This window comes from Haemaphysalis longicornis, unplaced genomic scaffold (genome assembly GCF_048455015.1).
Source record: "Haemaphysalis longicornis isolate Haplotype H1 unplaced genomic scaffold, Haemaphysalis longicornis Haplotype H1 scaffold_8, whole genome shotgun sequence".
NCBI classification, from domain to species: domain Eukaryota; kingdom Metazoa; phylum Arthropoda; class Arachnida; order Ixodida; family Ixodidae; genus Haemaphysalis; species Haemaphysalis longicornis.
Window position 1 is genome coordinate 166,788,095 of NW_027526445.1, and position 21,847 is coordinate 166,809,941.

At 46.8% G+C, this 21,847-nt stretch overlaps 1 protein-coding gene across 2 annotated transcripts; it reads right to left on the minus strand.

Annotated features, from left to right (window-relative positions):
- Window positions 1–27: 27 nt before the first annotated feature.
- On the minus strand, window positions 28–21,781 carry LOC144148812 (decapping and exoribonuclease protein-like). Of its 2 annotated transcripts, XR_013318069.1 has the most exons (7): window positions 20,893–21,781; window positions 18,416–18,651; window positions 17,717–17,954; window positions 14,602–14,737; window positions 9,744–9,819; window positions 8,054–8,139; window positions 3,322–3,462 (listed from the first exon to the last, which is right to left on the minus strand). XR_013318069.1 is itself a non-coding variant. In XM_077680330.1 (6 exons), exons 1-6 carry the CDS (start codon window positions 21,354–21,356, stop codon window positions 3,279–3,281), a joined length of 1,344 nt encoding a protein of 447 aa, XP_077536456.1. In that variant the 5' UTR covers window positions 21,357–21,781; the 3' UTR covers window positions 28–3,278. The 2 variants fall into 2 exon arrangements, 1 of the variants encoding a protein (XP_077536456.1); XM_077680330.1 differs by lacking the exon at window positions 9,744–9,819 and having other exon boundaries at window positions 28–3,462.
- Between the last annotated feature and the right edge of the window lie 66 nt (window positions 21,782–21,847).

The window sequence follows — 21,847 nt, forward strand, 5'->3', positions numbered from 1 at the left end:
ACGTTTTTCAGCTTACTGATGATGGCTGTGAAATACCAAAAAAAACAACACGTGACATGCCTGTGCCACCCATATGGTTTCAAAGGCACAAAAGTGGTTATGCGTAACAAGGACGATAAAGACAACATACAAGTTTGGTTTATTAAAAAGGCTGTTCTGTGCCAATAACGATGATACCAATTTTAGCGCAAACTTCAAACAAACAGTGGAGGTAGTATGGCAAGCATAAACCAGTGACGCCCACTTTCCAGTGATCTCATCTCTGCAGTTGGTGGCCGCTACCACGAAACATGACTGGGTGAGTGTAGTGGGCTGTTTAGTTTTGTTTGATGGTTTCACTTGAATGCCAGCGTGCAGTTAACACCCTGGTAACTGTTTTAGTGCCGACCCATATGAGGTCGCTATTGTGCATAATACATCGCTGCGATGCAAAATGTGAAAGTTTTCAGTATTTCTCCTGATGTCTCTCGTGGCTGGAACATAGCTGAGTGGATCACGAGAGACTTTAAGAATGGGAAGAGTTGTATCCTGTCTTCGTGATGGTTAGTGCAGCAATAAGCAATGGCAAGCCAGGACCGGAAGTTTGATCTTTTGGCCATGCCTCTGCACTGGCACTGTGATTCTGGTTCACAGTTGTCATATTTGCCAACAGTTTACCCAGCAGCCGCGATCGGTTCATTCGAACTTACGGCTAATACGAACTGACGCCCTGGTCCCGGCACAGCCCTGTATATTTCAACAGGGAAAAACTCCTGATAATTTGAACGAGTCAATGTCCAGAATGGTCAATTCGAACTGGGATCCAGTTTCCTCTCTGGTGCTCTAGCCACTTTTGCGCGCTTGAACATGCACAGGGGAACTAATAATGTGAAGATATTGAGAATAGTCCCGTCAGTTTGCACTGTTGCACCAGCATGTGCCGTACGATTGCCCATTACACGAGGTGTGCTCCACGATGGAGTCATGACCCTACCCACGGTCTCGGTGTCTAGCGAGGGTTACACAAAGTGCCCCAGCTACACGCCACAGATCACGAACTAAGGGTCAACCTTGATGCTGGCCTTTGTTGAACTTGACAGGGACTATTTGGGATGCTTGCAGACATTGTTTTTGATCACAAACACCATGCCGCACACAAAGCTGGCGTGCCTGGGTGGCATCAGAAACTCCTATCTATATCACCTACCTAGCTGAAACTGTTCTTTATATATAAGCATCACAAACTGTATTTCCGGTTGCTGTTGCCACCAATCCGATTGGCCGTCACACTATGGTCGCACAGTAACCGGGCAGTAAGCCTTGCACGACCCCTGTTGCAATATCTCCAAGTGCATGCAAACATATCACAGTTACCCTTGCTCCAAATACCCTTTAAACCTTTCAATGTTCTATGTTCCTCTCTACCCCCCCCAAGCAACCACGGACGTCCGTGGGACGTCCGAAATACAGCCGGACGTCCAAGGCCCAGTTTGGACGGCCACTGTACGTCCATGTTTGGACGTACATTTTCGGACGTACAGTGGACATCCAGAAACGGATGTACAAGTCCGAACGACATCCGCCAACGGACGTAAAAAGTTACTATGAAGCATCAAATAATGTCGCAAATTGAATATAAAAGCAAAAACGAAAAGGCTACTGTGCTTTTCAATGAAAAAGATTTTGTACATCAACACCCTGGCTTATAGGCTGCAAGTTTCATCTGCATATTTTTAGTATTAAGCTTAACTTTAAATTTTTTTGAAGCACTTCATGAACTCCAACGATGATCTCTTTGGGGAAGGATATATAAGAATTGAGAACCGCTAACGAAACATGTGAAGCAAGTTCACTGTGTTCATGTATGCCGTCTGCCCGGTAGTGTGTTAGCCTTGCGCAGTGTACTGTACTATTCGTTGTAAGAACATTAGCTTCTCGTTATGTGATTCTGGAAATTTTTGCTGAACATCCAAAATACAGCCAGTTTCGGACGTCCGACTGGACGTACAGAAGTGTTAAAACCGGACGTCCAACGGACGTACATAGTACGTCCATCGGCCCTGAAACGGACGTCATACGGACGTCCGCTAGAGCCGGAATGGACGTACAGCGGACGTCCGGTGGTTGCTTGGGCCCCCTCCCCCCGGAAATATGAACATAATGTGGGCAATGAAACCCGCTCCACCAAAGTTATGGCAGCTTTAAAGCCAATATAAAGTGAACAAAGCTAAAGCCAGAACCTATTTGTGAAGAAAAGATAGATTGAAAGTTTGAAAAGAAAAGCTGGACACTAAAACGAAAAAACAAGTCAGCATAAATCAGCAGCAATTAACCGATCAAATGAGGTAAAATTCCAACAGTCTCTTCGGTACAAGAGTTCGTCGCAAAACAGCAGTTCCACTTCAGAGGAAAAAAAAAAAACACCAAACAATACATATTAAACGTAACGCACTATATGTACACTAAATACACAATATATCACTCAGTTTGCATTTGTCTTATGAAGGCTATGACCAAGGCACATACATAAGTTCTTGTAGTAAAAAAAGCACATGAGCACTGGTGACACTTTTGAGAAATTGAAAATAGGCACGTTGGGGCGAACTTAATGCAGGCAGTGAGCACAGCAAGGCCACTTTACGGTGCTCCTCTCATTGTCCTACATGAATGCCAGCTGCATGCAACAGACAGAAATGCACACGCTAGCAAACGTCCGCAATAGGCGCCTGTCTCGTAAGCCACCGTCCTCGCCTTCTTTGTGCCAAGCTTCCCATTAGGTATGTACCAACTAGACCAGCAACATCTTTTATTGAGGTAGATTTTTCCATGATTTTTCCAAAGCTAGATTTTTCCATGAAGTTACCATTGTCTAAAAAGGCACAGACGAGACCATCTAGTAATCAGAAAAAGGTTCCAAAGCAACTCGCAAAACTTTATTTTTGTTTTTATTATTGAAAAATATAAGTAAAACAGTGAATGCCCTTTACTTCAGGGCACCAACAATGACAGCAGTAGTTAAAAAGTGTCAGTACGTTGCAACGTACAGTGGCAATGAAACTGTACAAGTCCACAACTATGGTTTCTTTGGAACAGCAACGACTAGAACAGTAGCCAAAAAGTGTCAATATGTGACAGCAGTGATAAATGAAGGCGTACACACATGTTTACAATTATGGTGTCTTGGAAGTAAGGCACTCGAAGGTGTCACATTACAAACAAACCTTGTCTGCACAATGTGGCCAAAGCTATGGAAATCCAACAAAGCTGTGGACCATTTTTGAAGCAGTCGAATAGCAGGCTCAGGCTTCTGTGTTGCGTTTCTCACCCGAACAGACACAGGCTTTCCCACGCCGGCAGACACATAATTTTGTACCGGGTGGCTCCAGGTACCACCGAGGCAAGAAGGCAAACTCTCCCGGGTCGGTGAGGTGCGTGCAGACGATCTCGCGATACGAGGGGAGGTACTGGAAGAGGTAAAATTCCCTGCAAGCCAGAAAATTAAAGGCGATCCATCGAGTTCAGTTAACACCGGTGCTCAGTGTCGACCTATTAATGTGTGAACCGAGAGTGACGTATGCTAGCTAACCACAAAAACGAGTCTTTTGCGATAGGCTGCCTTACGTCATTCCATAAACAAATGCTTAGAAGTGTCACACAGACGGTCACCCACAGTGTTTTTGCAACCAGCGGTGCTCTTCTGTGCACTGTTATGGCAAACAGAACCGCAGCAAGTGTCATGTGTGGCTCTGCAGCTACAATTCGGACTGATGTAATGCTTTGCATCCACGATTTAAACTATACTCGGGAACAAGTTAAGAATGGCAATAACTCATGTACAGTATCACTCCGCCTAAGTGACGGACCCGGATGTCAAGGGGCGCGCGCATTTTGAAAGGAGCTTGCTATGAATGCGTGATATCGCCTGCCTTTTCTCAAGTGGTTTATTTGTCGTCACTGCAGTAGCTTATAAGCATATTAAGTCCACAAAATCACGGAAATGGCTTGTGCCATGTTCACAATATTCTCAATAACGCACTAGTTGCGCCGCGCGGAGCAACATCCGGCTGCGGTGATGAGGCACGTACAGTGGCAACTTCTGTTGACCGAGTATAGACCTCTTTGAACCAAAAAATGTTGCACACTAAGAAAAAGAGAAAGCCCATTGGGGGATACGTAGTGGAACAATCAGTGAAATATAAGCCCAATGTTTTAATGACTAAGCTATTTCGGTGAGGGTTGCTTTCGCACACTGCACCTCCGTTCGCACCCCCTCCTCCAAAATGTAAGCATGACCTGGGACCATGTGGTCCCAGACCACATTTACTTATTCTTAGGCTCTGTATATATGTAACACTTGAAATACTAGTCTGAGTTCAGAATTCATCACAACTATAATCTGTTTATTTCTAGTTCCATGCATGCACAATAAACTTCCGCAAGGGTGCAAGCATTGTGCCATCCCTTTTCAAAACCCATTGCGCCAGGACTACTCTGTATGGGTATCGACACTAGTGCAGGGTGCTTTGAGTGCGCATACGGTGTTGAACAATTGCCCACGTGTGTACACTTTGTGTGCGATGTTGCTGGCCAGCCGGTGACCTGCAAGCTCGAGATTGTTAGGGATCCGCAAAACACCACAGGAATATTCGGGACAGTATATATAAGGAAACAAGAATGGACCCTCATGATACTCGGCAGTACACACCTTCTTTGGCCACAACCTTACTTGCACAGACAACCAAAAAAGTGTGGTTGCACTTGTCTAGAGCTACAACCCCTGTGCGATACAGTCAAATCCCGCTACAATGAAACTGGTGTGATATGCGAAAAATTTCGTGTTGGAGCGGAAATTCGTTGCGGCGAAATCTGCCCAACACACCACAAAAGGGCAAGAAAAATACCCCCCACTTTATTCGCATCACTGAACGCATAAAGCAATCGTCAGAAAAAGGAGTGATGCCAATTACGTTGTGTTTATTCAGATAACAAACGTACCAGTGGTTGTCACCCGCATGGCAAGAGTGTGAAATGGGTAAGAAATGCAGTTGCAAAACATTGCTGTGCAACAAGGCACATCTACCAACTGATTACTTGCAAATAGCTTCTAATTTGTCGGAAGCCTCCCTCTCGCTTGTGGCGGCGCCCGTTATCTTATCCTCTGGCTGGGCTCGGCAAACGTGTAACCTTGGAGGGCAAGCGCGCTTCCCTTTATTGCGAGTGCACGCTCGCGATAAAGATAGGACGATGCAGTTTCAAGACTGAACAGGGAAACGTTACTTTCGCTTTTGAGTTTGAAAAACAGTAGAAAGAAAACTGCAACAACAGCTGCTCACAACGCATACATCACAGCATAGCACCAGCAGTGCTCATTTGCCTGATTTCAACTGAATAGAAATTGGCTGTAGCTCCGGGTTGGTGAACCCGGCCTGTACTTTGTGTAAAGATGGCCAGCCACATCATTCTCACCACCAAACAATGGTGTACATCTGTGAGTTTGTTTTTGTTCATAGGTGGTGATGCGGGTGCACGTTATCAGTAAAACTAAGCGCCCTGAACGTATAAAACGTTACAGATGGCTGGCATTATGCTCAGTTTATCATATAATAAATGTTCGAGCCCAGCTTAACAAAGCGAAAATTTCGTTGAAGCGAGAACAAGCCTGGCAAATGGTTTGCTGTGGTGAGGACTTTGCAAATTGCTATGGCTATCTGATGGGAAATTGGAAATATTTCGTTGAAGCGGAAATTTCGTTGCAGAGGAGCTCATTGTAGTGTGGTTCGACTGTAATTCAGAAACAGTCAAGAGTGGCTGAGCTGTATGCGTTGTGAGATGCAGTTGATTTTCAGTGCAAAGCAGCTATTGCCCAGTTATCCAAGCCACTCTCTTCACCCCCTTTTCAGTGACAGCTGCGATGCCTGTTATGGTGGCAAGGACTTTTCTGGCCTTTGATAAGTTTAAAGATTCTAGGCAGAGCTGGCGCCCTGCATTTGGCCCCTAAAGATAAGCAGGCATTCACGTAGCTCAGAGGCTGGGCCACGGTGTAAGATATAGTTTTAGGTGAGGACACACCTGGCGAAACAAACGTTTCTTCTTCGTTTTAATAAAGTCGCAAAACAGACACCGCTGAGACCCCTGACGGCAGCGCCCTCCACCGCGAGAGAAAAGAAGCTGCTCGAGCGCCAGCTACTCGGAGGCGTTCGGATCTTTTCGGCTCCTCGTCGGGCTTTCTCGGCAGCTTTCGTAAGCGGTCGTCTGCTGGCCACGGCTTGGCCGACTCCGGCGGTGGAGCAGACGATAATTTGCCGTGCGACATTTCGTGCTTGTCGCTTTGCGAGTAGTTGCTCTTCCACCCTGTTTTCTGCAGGTGCTTCGGGACGGCAGCGTTTAAACAAGTTATGTAGCGTTAAACTGACGGGCCTTCTCGGCAGCTTTCGTAAGCAGTCGTCTGCTCGCCGCGGCTTGGCCGGCTCCGGCGGAGGAGCAGACGATAATTTGCCGTGCCTCATTTCGCCCTTTTCGCATTGCGTGTAGTTGCTTTTTGAACCTGTTTTCTGCAGGCGCTTCTGGAAAGGAGGCTTTCTTGTTTCTAGAGAATATTGTTTTGTTGGTTCCTGCTTCGACGCGTAAACAATATGTTTTATATATGTTCATGTGGATAACAACTTTAACTTATTTGTAACTCAGCGGCCTCATCAACATGACCGCTCCCCATCGCTTCCGTTGCGCACTTCACGATTTCTCGTTCATTTCCACCGAGAACGCCCTGGAAAGTACGGTACTAGAACACGACCATCAACAGGTTCATCAATGCTGGGTGCTCCCGTTGTGATCGCGACTTCTGTCCGTTTTCGCCCACGCCCTTGCGCTGGAAGCGTGTGCAAAACAACGTTGCGTTAAGCGCTAATTATGCGGTGGCCGACGATTCCTCCTAGTTCTAGGAAACAGCAAAAACACCATTACACAGTCAATCACTCGGTTTCGCGCGCAATATAGATCTACACGTGATCGCAACGAGAACAGGCTCGGTAAGAAAGCAGACGATTCCGAATGGCCACCCCGCAATCTTGATTCAAACGGTGCGCGTGCTGACGATTTTGCTTTGCCACTGCCGGTCATCGGTGATTGTTCGGCGGAGCGATGCAAACAGATGTGAAGCGGCCAATTTGAGTCCCAAAGCTCGGAAACAGCCAGAATAACACCGCTTACACACATGTTGCTGGCTTCAATGCGAATGGATAGTCGCCGGTAGCGCCGTCTGGTGGAGCGGCGTGAAGACTAGAAGCTTGTGAAGTTCGGAGTTCTGCCACCAGATGACCTTCCCATCGAAGGCCCACTTGCGGCGCCCGCGGCGGCACCAACTCTATTTAACAGCTTTTTGGAGCGCTGTGTCCACACCTAAAACTATATCTTACACCGTGGGCTGGGCAAAGTGACACAGCAGAGGCGCACAAGTGTTCACACAAAAACTGTACTGTTTACTTTGCAATTTTTGCCTCAGCATTGTTTGGCAGGTGTGGTAAACCACCACTGAACAGAGGCAGCGAGCCCAAAGCAGGCGGTGCAACAACCTTTGTCCATTGTTGGGGTCGTAGGCAACCACAATAGGCGAAAAATCATTCAGATTTGCTACATTTTATCCGCTAAAGTCTGTGAAAATATCTCATGAAAGTTTTCTGTAGTGTGGGGATTTTTAAATTTGAGGAAGTCGTGCATGGGTACGTTTCCCAGAACATTTTACACTCTAATTTTTATAATTAGATGCATCAGCTGTAATTAACAAGTCCAGAAATAAATTTGCCCAAGCGGAGCAGCCTTTAAAACAACAACAGTGTACGGAATGTTGCACTAGAATAACTGGCACAAGCTCATGAAACACCTAACGCATCCTGCGGGCTGGCCACACGAGGCAACAGGATGGTTGTTGTTAGTGGTGCTCGACCGTGCTACGTTTAACAATTAAGAGGGACAGCACCCACGAGAAAAAAAAAGCATATGCAAGTGCCATCAGCAACACAGTCGCACAATCTGAAGGTGACCGATCAGTATAAAGAAGGAACTCAGGTAATTGGCTCACTCTGGATTATCCTCAGTGACGTGTCTTTTGATGAAGGACAGCACCTGGTCGCAGAAGTTCAGGCAAACGGCATCAGACCACAGGCGCTGCACACAAAAGAATGCAAAGCGCCCATCCGATTACGTAGCCGGCAATACACATGTCAATATAAATTGAGACACCTTCCTGACATAAGAACTTTTTGTTCACAGCCTCAATGAGAGTGAGTGGTCTATGACCCCTGGCATCCCAAATAATCTTAAATGCTACACAAAAATATCTTTAAGTGAACCGGAAACGGCCACTATATGTCCTGCTCTGCTTTACGATGCAGCCGTCGACACCTGTAGCTTTCGTGTGCGAACGTTACAAGCTGGCTTGAAATGCAACCTGGACAGTTTTGCAGATAAGCGTAATCTCGACTCGCTTTATATCCTCTACGGAGCATCGAGTGCTTGCTTTGCCACATGAGCTGATGTTCCACAGATGTGCTTAAAATAAACTTTGATCGGATCACAGCCCAGTGGTGATTTTCAGGTTTCATAAGCATATAATGACAGAGCCCATGAAATGGTTCCTTTCGACCCACTTGGGGGCGAGATAGGTGAGCTTATGCAGAAAAACTGCCACCCCCGTCCGGTTGGAGAAAAGCAGACAACACAGGCAAAGACGTGCCACTCCCCATGGTTGTAGCAATGCGTCATCAAGAGCGTCGAGACCAGGCCTGTTTTTCTGGCCCCCGAGAGCCATTGCTAGCCTACAAGTGTGCACGTACCGTCGCTCTCACCATTGCATTCATACTGTTCACAAGGGTTCGTCCCTCATCGCATCCACGGCAGCTTCTTCACCACTAGTGAAGGTTTTCCTTATTTTCAAGCGAAGCCCTTTTAACAGCAGAGTTGTTTAGGCTCTTGGTACGCCATCAATCAACAGAAATAATACAAAGAAAATGCCGAGCGCATGGAAGCGTGTGTCTTGTGCTGTTCCTTGTAAAAGGCACGCACCCACATGGAGGATTAGCCGCCAATGAACAGAAATGTGCACGCCATCTGCTGTCTGCTAGTGATGTCACATGCCACACTAGTAATGCAGAGACTTCACTAGTTCGTACTGCCACCAAGTGGATCTCTCTGTTTAAAATGCAAGTGGCTCGGCCTGCTTAGCTGCGTGGGCTTCTCTTTCTTCCTTCTCGTTCTTCTATGTGCACTTCGCTTTTAAAGGAAGCTCCTTCAACAAGGAACCGCCTCTTTCTTGTGACATTTGGTGAGAGAACAAGAAGTAGTGCAGGCCTTCAACGGCAAGGGAGCACTCGACGAAGACTGTAACGGCAGGCAAAATCCACGAGCACTGAAGAGGGCACTGCACAAGTAAAGCACTTATACACTTTACTGTGTGTCTGATTTGGTCTTCTGCTGGCGAGCGCTATATACATATACACAGGGTAAATGGTTCTGAGTGACTTAATATGGCGCTCGTCGAGTTTGGCTTAGTGAGATGAACACAGCTCTGTTGCGACATTAGGCTTGCACCGTTGTGCAAGCTGGCTTTGATTTTTTTTTTTTGCCTCATTCAAACACCTAGAACCTGCGTAGAAACTGTGCAGGGGGATCGTAAAAAAGGGAAACACGACTTTGTATGGCGGCACGATCTGCATGGAGAGACCATCAGCAATGGTTCTAAATACGTTGCATTGCATAAAAGCATTACAAACCAGAGACAGCGTTGCCTCCAAACAGGGACGAAGCATGTGTTGAGTTCAGAGCACTCAGAGGCTCGGAAGAGAAGGCCTGGAGCAGAAGGAAAAAGTTCCCCGTAGGCAGAAAAGCATGGTTTGGAATATGGGAGCGCATGCTGCCTTGTAAACGCAAAGTAGAGGTGTGTCGGTACAAGGCAACGGATCGCTTTGAGCGAAGTACATCATCATCATCATCACCAGCCTATCTACGCCCACTGCAGGGCAAAGGCCTCTCCCAGTCTTCTCCAATTACCTCGGTCCTGTGCCAACCGTGACCAATTTATCCCCGCAAACTTCTTGATCTCATCTGCCCATCTAACTTTCTGCCGCCCCCTGCAGCGCTTGCCTTCTCTAGGGATCCACTCTGTTACCCTTAACGACCAGCGGTTATCTTGCCTTCGCATTACATGCCCTGCCCACGTCCATTTCTTCTTCTTAATTTCTACCAATATGTCTTTAACACCAGTTTGCTCCCTGACCCACTCCGCTCTCTTCTTGTCCCTTAATGTTACACCTAGCATTTTCCGCTCCATTGCCCGCTGAGTCGTTCTCAATTTAAGTTGAACCCTCTTAGTCAGCCTCCAAGTTTCTGCCCCGTAGGTGAGTACCGGTAATATGCAGCTGTCATACACTTTCTTCTTCAGCGACAATGGTAGGCTGCTATTCATTATCTGGGAATGTCTGCCATATGCACCCCACCCCATTCTGATTCTTCTCATTATCTCTGCCTCATGGTTGGGATCTGGGGTCACAACTTGGCCTAAGTAGATATATTCGCTTACCACTTCCACTGCTTCGCCACCTATCTCAAACTGCTGTGCTGTCCCGAGGTTATTGATCATTACTTTAGTTTTCTGCATATTAATTTTCAGGCCCACGGTTCTACTCTGTTCGCCCAGTGCAGAAAGCATGCTTTGCAATTCGTCCCCCGAGTTACTTAGCAACGCAACGTCGTCAGCAAATCCGAGGTTACTGAGGTATTCTCCATTAACCCTTACTCCTACCTGTTCCCAATCCAGCGTTCTGAATACTTCTTGTAAGCATGCTGTGAATAACATTGGAGAGATTGCGTCTCCTTGTCTGACACCCTTCCTTATAGGTATTTTACTGCTCTCTCTATGGAGGATGATGGTAGCTGTAGACCCATTGTAGATATCCTCTAGTATTCTTACGTATTGCTCATCTACCCCCTGGTTCCGTAATGCCTGAATGACTGCTAGGGTTTCGACCGAGTCAAATGCTTTCTCATAATCTATGAAGGCTAAATATAGGGGTTCATTATACTCAGCGCACTTCTCTATCACCTGATTGATCGTGTGAATATGGTCCATTGTTGAGTAACCTTTACGGAACCCTGCTTGTTCTTTAGGTTGACTGAAATCTAAGGTTGCAGAGATTCGGTTAGCGATTACCTTGGTAAATACCTTGTAGACGACTGACAGTAAGCTGATCGGCCTGTAATTTTTCAAGTCCATCATGTCGCCTTTCTTATGGATTAGGATGATGTTCGCGTTCTTCCAAGATTCCGGTACCATTGCGGTCATTAGGCATTGCGTATACAGGTTTGCCAGTTTTTCAAGTACAATTTCTCCGCCATCCTTCAAGAGGTCTGCTGTTATCTGATCCTCACCAGGTGCTTTGCCCCCTTTCATTTCTTTCAAAGCCTTCTTTACTTCTTCGGTCGTTACTGGTAAGATGTCTATCTCCTCTGAACTACTGTCTCGTTCGGCATAATCCTGTATGTCCCGGCTACTGTACAGATCTCTATAGAACTCCTCGGCCACTGTGACTATTTTATCCCTATTTGTGATGACATTGCCTTGCTTATCCTTAAGTGCATACAGCTGATTTTTCCCCACGCCAAGACGTCTCTTCGCTGCTTTCAGGCTACCTCCGTTTTTTACAACGTATTCGATCCTCTCCATATTATACTTCCGTATGTCAGCTGTCTTCCGCTTATTGATTAACTTCGAGAGCTCGGCTAGTTCTATTCTGTCAGCTGCGGTAGAGATTCTCATGGTTTGCCGTTTCCTGATTAGATCTTTCGTCTCCTGTGAAAGTTTACCAGTATCCTGTCTAGCCATAGTGCCCCCGACTTCTACTGCACATTCCGTGATAATGCGTGTAAGGTTGTCGCTGGCTTCCTGTGTCGTAAGCTCGGCTTCCATGTTAAGGGCGGAATATCGGTTCTGCAGCGCGATCCTGAATTCTTCTACTTTATGTCTTACTGTTAGCTCATTTATTGGCTTCTTTCGTACTAGCTTGTTGCGGTCCCTCCTCAAATCTAGCCTAACTCGAGATCTTACCATACGGTGGTCACTACACCTTACCCTTCCGAGCACTTCCACATCCTGCACAAGGCCAGGGTAATCGCATAATATGAAGTCTATTTCATTTTTGTGCTCCCCATTCGGGCTCCTCCAGGTCCACTTCCGACTCTCCCGTTTACAGAAGAAGGTATTCATTATCCGTAGGTTATTCCGTTCTGCAAACTCAACTAGTAGGTCCCCCCTGCTATTTCTACAGCCCAGACCATAGTTCCCAACTGCCTTGTCTCCAGCCTGATTCTTGCCTACTTTAGCATTGAAGTCCCCCATAACTACGGTATACTGTGTTTTTACTTTAGCCATTGCCGATTCCACATCTTCACAGAAGCGTTCCACTACTTGGTCGTCGTGGCTGGATGTGGGCGCGTAGCCCTGCACCACCTTGAGCTTGTACCTCTTATTGAGCCTAATTACAAGACCTGCGGCCCTTTCGTTAATGCTATAGTATTCGTCTATGTTGCCAGCTATGCTTTTATTGACTAGAAATCCCACTCCCAGTTCTCTTCTGTCCTCTAGACCACGGTAACATAGGACGTGTCCATTTTTCAGCACCGTAAAGGCTTCACCCGTCCTCCTAACCTCGCTAAGCCCTATTACATCCCATTTAATGCCCTCTAATTCCTCAAACAACACCTCCAGACTTGCTTCGCTAGATAAGGTTCGCACGTTAAACGTTGCCAGGTTCAGATTCCATTGGCGGCCTGTCCGGCAGCGGACGCTTTCTTTTGCCGCTGCTTGTACGCAGTAGCTTGGGGGGCTGTAGCCAGCAGTAAAGTCGACGGCACTGCATCGTTTGCGAGCGCGCACCTCTTCGACATTCAGTAGTCCACCCCCTCAAAGCACCAAAAAGAACCCTTTCGCGCAACCGCACCCTCAGAAAAATGCTGACCGCATGTAGCATCATTTTCTGCTGGGGATGGCTGCAGAGCACGCATTCATTCGTTTAGGATCACAGGTAACGTTAATTACTGTCACATTTTCTTGTCATCCGTTGCAGTACGTACTCAATAAAACATTTGCACCTCGTTTTTTTTCTTTGCGCAAGCATAAAAAGCGCAGCATAAAATCTAATTCGTGTGAGCCCTCAACGGCTACCGCGGCACGCATTCCTTTCGGTTTAGTGTTTTATACCTTCTTTTGATTGTTATCGACTCAAAACACATGCTTAGAACACGTTGAATCACTGGGGCGAGCGCAAACTTTCGCACGGCTTTCTTCAAATTATCGTCTGCACCCCCGGCCGGCGGAACCAGCGAAGCTGCGGCGAGCAGAAATCTAGCAGACAACTGGTTACGGAAGCTGCCGAGAAGGCCCGACAAGGAGGTGAAGAGATCCGAACACCTCCGAGTGGGCGGCGCTCGGGAAGCTTCTTTTCTCTGCCGCTGGAGGGCACTGCAATCAACGGTCTCAGCGGCGCCAGTTTGGCGACTTTATCAAAACGAAGAGCACACGTTCGTTTTGTAAGCTGTGTCCTCACCTAATAATATATCTTACACCGTGATGAACATGGTGGAAAAAGTCTCGCCTGCATCAGCACCATAATGATTACCCGCTTACCTCATTTGGAATGTCTCTGAACAGGCCGATGAACATGTTGATCTTATTATTATTATACAATTATGTATATATAAAACATTATTATGAGTCATTTTTCTTCCTGAATGAACGCAACCGATTAATCGATTAATGAACCATGTAAAGCAAGCAAATTAATCAGACCAGTTTATAACCGCCGCCCAGCCCTAGTTTTTACGCGGAGTTGCCTCGCAGCATCGCGTATCATTCATGAAAGCTTTCACAAATGCTTTTCCCATCACTGGTGTGAATCCACAACAACAACAACCACAAATCATGGAGGATATTCTTTGCCGGGCACTTAGCACTTGCAATTCAATCTGTCCCCACAACTGGCACATCAAAAGCAGGCCAGATACATAAATAAACATCAGTGCATCAGGGTCATTTTACGTCTGCAGACCTCGTTGCCTGTGTATTGTAGCGTATGACACGCCGTACCTTAACAAACAATTCAAAAACCAGACCCCTGAAAAAAACTGTGGTTGATTCCTCTGTCATAGGAATCAGTAAAACACGAAAGTGAAATGTGCAGTGAAATCTGCAGCTGAGCATGACTTGCTTGTCGGCGGCTGTCTTGTGGGTGTGCTTGGCGAGAGATGTCCTGCTGGCGGGTCGCTTCGGCAAAGGTGTACTGGCGTCATTTCTGTGACAGATATGACGTCAGTGAAATCTTGGGCTATTGCGGCATGAAACACTTTTGTGTTAAAATGTAAAACCCGAAAACGAACACATTAAGTACTAAAGGTTGCTTCCCCGCAAGAAGACCTTGTGTGCAGAGGTGCACCCTTTACAGGCCGCTTGCTTCGTTGTACAGGCGCCACTTCCGTGACAGATATGACGTCAGCGAAATCTTCGTGTATCCGGGAATAAAACACTTTCGCGTTAAAACTTTAAAGGCTGCACGCAGTGGTACAGTAGCCTTTTCTAACCTTGGACTCCCGTGGCATCTCGAGCACGTCAAACTCTTCAACGCAGCGCACGATGCCTGCTTCGTCACGGAAGCCACAGATGACTCGTGGGATGCCCACCAGGAAGCACTGCGCCCACCACCGTAGGAACTTGTACCTGCAGGAGGTGAAAAAGAAAGCAAACCGTTTTCGCATAACATTTGGAAAGCTTGAAAAAACAGGAAGAGATTGTTGAGGTTGTCCAAGGCAAATGAGAATTATTCTGTTTAAGCCATTCAAAGAACACTGAGAGAGACCATAACTTATTTCCTTACAAACAGCAACACGAATCTGCATAGTACAAGTATGAGCACAAAACTGCTCTCTGTGAAACTAGACTTTGTGAGCCTTTTGTTCTCTGTGGAAGCAAGGGCTAAAAACAAACTTAGCATGTGAGAGAGAAACTCTTTATTAAAGAGGAAAATGCAGAGAGGTTTGCCGACATCAGTTCGCCGGCATGCTACTCTGTGGGGAAAGGAGGAGAGGGAAAAATGTAGTAGGTGTAGTGAAGGAGAGGAGAGTAGTAGTAGAGAAAAAAATAAAATATGATCCTTCTTCAGGGTACTGAGTTCAAAGGTTCTTGAGATGGAGGAACGACTACAATTTCGTGGACACACCAATGTCCTGGAGGAATTCGAATAGCGCAGACAAGATTTTGTGCTGAGCGGAGGGAGAGGGCCATGGTCCAAGTACCAATCCGAATGTCAATGGTCCAGGGTGGAGGCAATCAATTTTATGTTGTAAACGGCACCTTGAGTCGGCATAGGCAGAGCATTCCAGTAATATGTGTTCAACAGTTTCAAGTGAGAGTCCATTATTGTCTGCATGTAGTGCGCTGGAATGCGCCTAAAATATAAACATATCTTTCTGGTCACCCATGCCAGGGCTGCAGCCAAGGCCCAAGGGTACCTGGACTGAGGCGAACCCACCCCACCAAGCTCAACGACTACCATTCGCTCTAAAAAATGTTTATTCTCTCTCTCTCTGCCTCACATAACTAAGAGCTAAATGATACACTGGCAGGCATAGTCTTTTTTTTACGAATGTACATCAGCAAGCAAAACATTTCGTCATAGTTTGTGCATAAGGATTGTGCACAATGCAGTATAGAACACACAGCACTGAAAATAAGAATAAGAGGACACCACAGCACTCCTAATAATTTAGTGAGTGAGGAAGCATTAGTGCACAATTGCCAAACGTGTCCTAGTTCTCATTATGATGATGATGATGATGCCCTCAAAGTTTTTTGGACGTACCCACAAGGGGGGATCGGCCAGGGCTAACTTGTTGAATTTCGTGAGGACCTCAAAATACTAATTTATTTTCGGAAAGACAGAGGCCGTAATATTGTCACGATGCCAAAGACGATGCAGTGGTCTTGAAGGAAAACAAGTTTATTGGAGCGAACTTGTGCTCCCCTAACAACTCAAAGAATACACAGGCGGCGAAGCAGCAGTCAGCAAAGTGACGTATACGCAAGCGAGCGTCGGCGATCGAATACCCCGGCGCCTGCTCTGCAGGCTTTTTATCTTTCGGCGCGCGCGGTTCTCGAACCGTCGATTTGCATCTAGAACAATGGGATGTTTACGTTAGATCGGAATGCTCTCCCTATCAGAACAGATAACACGTGACATGCGGCACAGAAAGAAAGAATGGAACACGCGCTTCCCTTGGCACAGAGATAACACAGACCGGCGCAGCCGGGCGGTAAAAGCAAAACACAAATAAACACAATGCATGGTTCGCGGCAATACGAAACTTTTTTATGGTTAAAATCCTAATTACCCATTAATTAGTACCCTTTATTGCCACCATTTTTTCCCTTTGTGTCTTTTTCTTTTTCACTCCGCTGCTACAACTCGGCACATACCCATGTTTGCATCCCCAAGCGGAAAGGACATTTAGCGGGCGTAAACTTTGCTACTCCCCCCGATTTGCTACTTGTGTAACCAGCATGCCCAAATTACTCATCTAGATCTCAGTAGGTGCCTCTTAACACACGCTTCGAAGGCGCATGGCCACAACGCATTCACTAGCAGGTCCGCCATTAGCCAGGTAAAGTCATCAAGCAGTGTTAGTGCTGTTAATAAAGAAAAAGAAAAAAAGCTGCGGTGGTGTTGCGGATGTGTGCTCGACACACATTCCAAACGCTTCGGGTCTGATTCCCATCCAGACCCAAATTTACCCTGTTTTCTCTTAACCTCAACTACTATGTTCGCAGCCGCTCCTGTGATAAATTTGGCGTCAATCTGAGCATTCTTCCACCTGCTTTTTATTCCCTTGAGCTGTCAGCCATTATGCGTCCCATCCAGCAGCCATTTTGTGGGCCAACCCATGCTATTATACGTGTCAGCTCTAGGCCATTACGATGCTGGATTTCTAAGCCACCGAGTTAACTAATGGTTCCGTATTAAAAGCACCGGGGCAAACAGGTTGTCTGTGTATCTTTTTTCCCTTTTTGCCTTGCCCGCTTTCGCATTGTATTCCTGAAAAAATTCATCATCTGCATGCCAGCCGACAGCACACGGAGGTAACAACGACGCCCCATGAACATGTACTGCCATGCTTAGCGTACAGCAATTCACTTTAGTATGACTGACTCACATGATCCCTTCGTGCTTTATAGAGTCATCTATTATAAATGCCTTCTGACACTTCCAAGAGCCATGCAGAAGGAGCGCAGAAATCTAATGGGCCGCCAACAGATGCTTAGTCCCTTCGCTTGTGCACAAACTTGTCAGCGTTTTTTCCTTCCAAACTTTGGCTTCTTAACACATTTTGGTCCACAACGTATCTTTAAATGGATATAAAGTGTTATCAATTATGTCTCTGCTGAAGCACTGAGCAACAATGCCAAAACCAAGGAATTGCAGAGTCTGAGAGACCACTTGCATTGCAAACCATAAAAACGAACATAACAAAACCTAGTAGGCAACTTTTAAATTATACTTGGATTTGGTAGGCAAAGGCGAAGTTCAGAAATTAACGGTTACTACAGGCTGGCATAAGGGTATCTGGTGCATACACATCGCACTCACTGCACAAAAAAACATGAGAGGACCAGCCGAGGAAAGGTACAAAGACGGAGACGCACCTGCGAAATTTTGAGGCCTGGTATTCGACGAGGCACGGAGCGGAGGTCTTGAGCTCGACGTAGCCGGCCGTGGAGCTGCCGTCTGCAAACCTGCACCGTTGGAGTGCTAGGGGGTCGAAGCAGTCCACTTCGGCGCCCATTAGCAGAGAGTGGGATTCGAGGCAGCTGCGAACCACAATGCAGCACTCGTCGTTTTCGTCCAGTACCTCGAGCACGTCGGGCTTGCCATCCGGCTCACCTGTGATGGTAGCGAGTCGGGCAAGAGAGATCTCAGAGAACACTGGACAAGAAAAAGAAACAAGACCAAGGAATTGAAACTGCAAATGCCTGCAGGAGTACACTAAGACTTGCTTCGCATATAGCATCTTAACCACTTCACTCATCAAATTATTACGATAGCAGCACAACCCCACCAAGAGCGCAGTTTCTACTGCAAGCGCAAGAGCAGCCTTACGGGGCTGCAGAAAACCTCCAAACTTATACTCCTTATTGTTAGCCTGGTTATATCATACCACAACCGTGGCCCCGTTTATTTTTTCCTCCCAGCATCGATTAAAGTCAGTTTCGATCAATCCTGAATGTCTTCACTTAGAAATAGCGCACCTTCAAAATGAACAGCCATTGCATGTTGCAGCTAAAAGTGCGGACGCAATGCCAGTGCAACCGCACACCCGCAAGCAGCCAGCCAGCCTAACTTACAGGCGCCCATGAACTGCTCGAACTTGTAGCCCCAGAAGGTCATTCGGTCGCTCCGGGGGTCGGCCTTGTCGTTGAGGCGCTGCAGTCGACAGGCATCTGTCATCACCTGGCACAGGTAGAGGGTGCCGCCATGCCGGCATGCCACCAGCCTCCAGTCCTCCACCTCTTCGTACGGCGTGCATGCTATGCGCGCCAGCAAGCCTCGGTTGACCACAAAGTCCGTCTTCGCAAGCAGGCTGTAGGAGAAAGCAAGTACAGCACTAATCGATCAGATTTAGGGGAAATCCCTAAGGTGGAGTAAGATTCTGCAAAGGAAAGTTTGACATCCCCCTGAATGCAGCCGTGCGGCTACAAAGGAAAACTATACAGCTTTCTCAGAAACTTCGCAGTTGAAGAAAAATTCGTCCTGGTCCAGGATTCGAACCCGGGACCACCGCTTCAACTGCGAAGTTTCTGAGAAAGCTGTATAGCTTTCCTTTGTAGCCGCATGGCTGCATTGGGATGTCAAACTTTCCTTTGCCGAATACAGCACTGTGCACGCTTCAACTGCTTCTTGTGAAAGAAAGACAACTGCTGCACACCGAGTGACACTCCCAACACAAAGCATCTTATAGCAAACATCCCGAGACGTCTTGGTTCCCTGGCACACGGGCATATGTGGTACGTGGTATGTGGCAATGTGGTACCCAGACACTAGCTGAGGTTGTTGAGTATGAGTACCTTGGTGTCACTCTAACCAACAACCTCAGCTGGAATAAGCACATCTCTAATGTTTGTGCGTCCTCTTTCCGTAAACTTGGTTTTTTGAGACACAAACTGAAGCATGCTCTCTACTGTTAAAAAACTAACACACTTGACTGTTATACGACCCTCGTTGGAATATGCCTAAATCGTCTGGGACCCATACACAAAAAGAAATATCGAGGCTCTTGAACTAATCCAACGCAAAGCGGTCTGTTTTATTTACTCCAAGTACCGAAGAACTGATTCCCCCACAAACCTTATGAAAGAAAACAGTATACCCACACTTGAAAAATGTCGGAAAATTCACAGGCTCAAATTTCTTTTTCTTTTGAATAACAACAAGCTGTCAGTAGACCGTGATTGTACCTAAAACCGCTTACTACAAGACAAACCCAGCATCGGCAGACTCGTTCATTAACACCGTATTTCGCCAGAACAAACGTTTTCAAATACTCGTACTTTCCTCGAACCATAAACAACTGGAACTGCCTACCTCAGTCGTTAACCGGCTCTGTAGAAGCACTTGATCGTATTGAACCATGACCCATGATGTACCTTTTTGAATCTTTTTATTGTTCTTGCTGATTGACAGTTGTGTGCAGTGTTATATTCTTGCACCTCCTGCCGGGGCCCTTACATGGGCCTGCAGTATTGTGTAAATAAAAAATAAAATAGCCAGGGAAGCTGTGTCGGTGCCAGAACATCCCCCAAAACTTTCTAAACGCTGCATCCCAAAAACAAAAATAGGAATTGATGTCGGTTTATTAAAGCCAAAAAATGACAAATGTTGTAGGGGCTCAGGATCTTATTCTTTTTGTTTTTTTACTGCGGTGTATAACACCCACCCAAAAAATATTTCTAGCTATGACGCAGTATGGGCATGTGGCAGGTGCAGCTGTTTAAAGGAAGCTCACAAGCCTTCTTGCCTTTATTTTAGTGCTCAGTTATTTCGTGTGTCCTGCTATCCCCACCTAGCTGAGGTTGTCAGAAAAGACAGGACGGATGTGTGTGTTTCAACATGCTGATTAATCATATATATAAAATAAATTTTTGCACACAACAAATAGGTAGAAATATATGGAAGTTTTTGTCAATTTCAATAAAAGAACTGTACAATGGGTGTCTATTATCCAGAGGAAGCAAGGGGTGCAATAAGGATTGTTTCACACTTCTATAGCTCTCCTATATTTGGAGTTAATGTAACTTCAAAGTTCACTGTCGAACTATGAAATGTTGACTTACGTAACTTCTGCAGCAACAGAGATCAATAAAAAGAATTAAAATGTTTTCTCAATAAAAAAGCTAACAAATAGAAATGTTTTCTGTCCGCCGTACCACTTCGCCCGCACGATCAGCCCGCTGCACGTTTCGGGTTTCAAGCAGCGTTGCGCGCGACGCACGCACGCCACGGCACCGACACGAACAGACGCATGCACGCAGCGCGGAAGGGCGGTCGCGTGAGGCGCAAAGTACCGCTTGCCTGTCACGTGAGGGTGAAGTTAGCGCTGGCTTTTCCTTTTTTATTTTTTTTACTAGGCTTCACGATTGTTATGTGACGTTCCCTCTGCTGTACCAGTGGTACAAGTGATCGAATCCGAAACTATGTACCAGTGGTACAAGTGATCGAATCCGAAACTATGCGCGGAAAGGGTGCGCGCCGACCAGGGAACACAAGAGTTGAATATTGGAATATTCCGAAATTCTGTACAGTGTGGGTAACATATCGCGCTCACCTCTGGGGCTGTGGCTGTGCCGGTAGAAAGGTCTTCTCCGGCCGTGGCTCGACCACCGCGTTTGGCGAGCATTGATGCCTGTGACAAGCAAGCCACCGTAGAAGACTGTAAAGCATATCGCTCTTGAGAAAGTCCCTCCGAATCGCCATTTCGTAGCCGATGTTTAAATCCCAGTGGAGTTCGTCCGGTCTGCTCGGCATGCGTAAGTACTTCAGCATCGCCGGTCCGTCGACCCAACGTTTCTGCTCGCCGACCTGTGAGTAGCAACCGATGAGGCGGGGCTTCGAGTAATTTGGGAATTCGCCGGCTGATCGGCTCGCCGTGTCGCGCACGGACAGGGTCGCGACGTAATCACCCGGCACGGCACTCGCGTGCATTTCAAGAGACTGCGCTGACATATCGCCCACGTTCCCGCCAAGCGCCATTTCAAGTTTCTCTCTTTCTCCGTTTCCCATGAAGGCCATGAAGGAATGACACTAGAGACACTAGAGATCCCAATGTGCATGCATGCCGGTTGGTGCTGACAGCTAGCGCCAAATTCTCCCCTGGCGGAAGCGATCTCTAGGAGATGAACGGCATAGAGTTACCATAGCGACCATAGTTACCAGAAGGCATAGAGTTTCTATGCCAGAAGGTGCTTTTTCAAGTTTCAAGACAGAACACAGAACTGACAGAACCACGCCGGTCGTGCACAAAACCATAAACGTTGCACAGAACCACGCCGATCGCGCGCAGTCGGAATGGTCGGAACGTAGTTTCAGGCAGTTCAGCTGTGGTCAAGACGTTGTGTCAGGCTGCTTCTGGCATGCTTCTGTGAGCCAGGTGTCAGAACTCACCGGGGATGTCGTGAGCTACTACTAGATCAAGGCTCTACTGGCTCTACTGCAACTCCTGGAAAGGTCTGTTGTGCCTTCAATCGTTGTGCCTCGCGCCTTGCGGTTGCGAGCACAAGCCG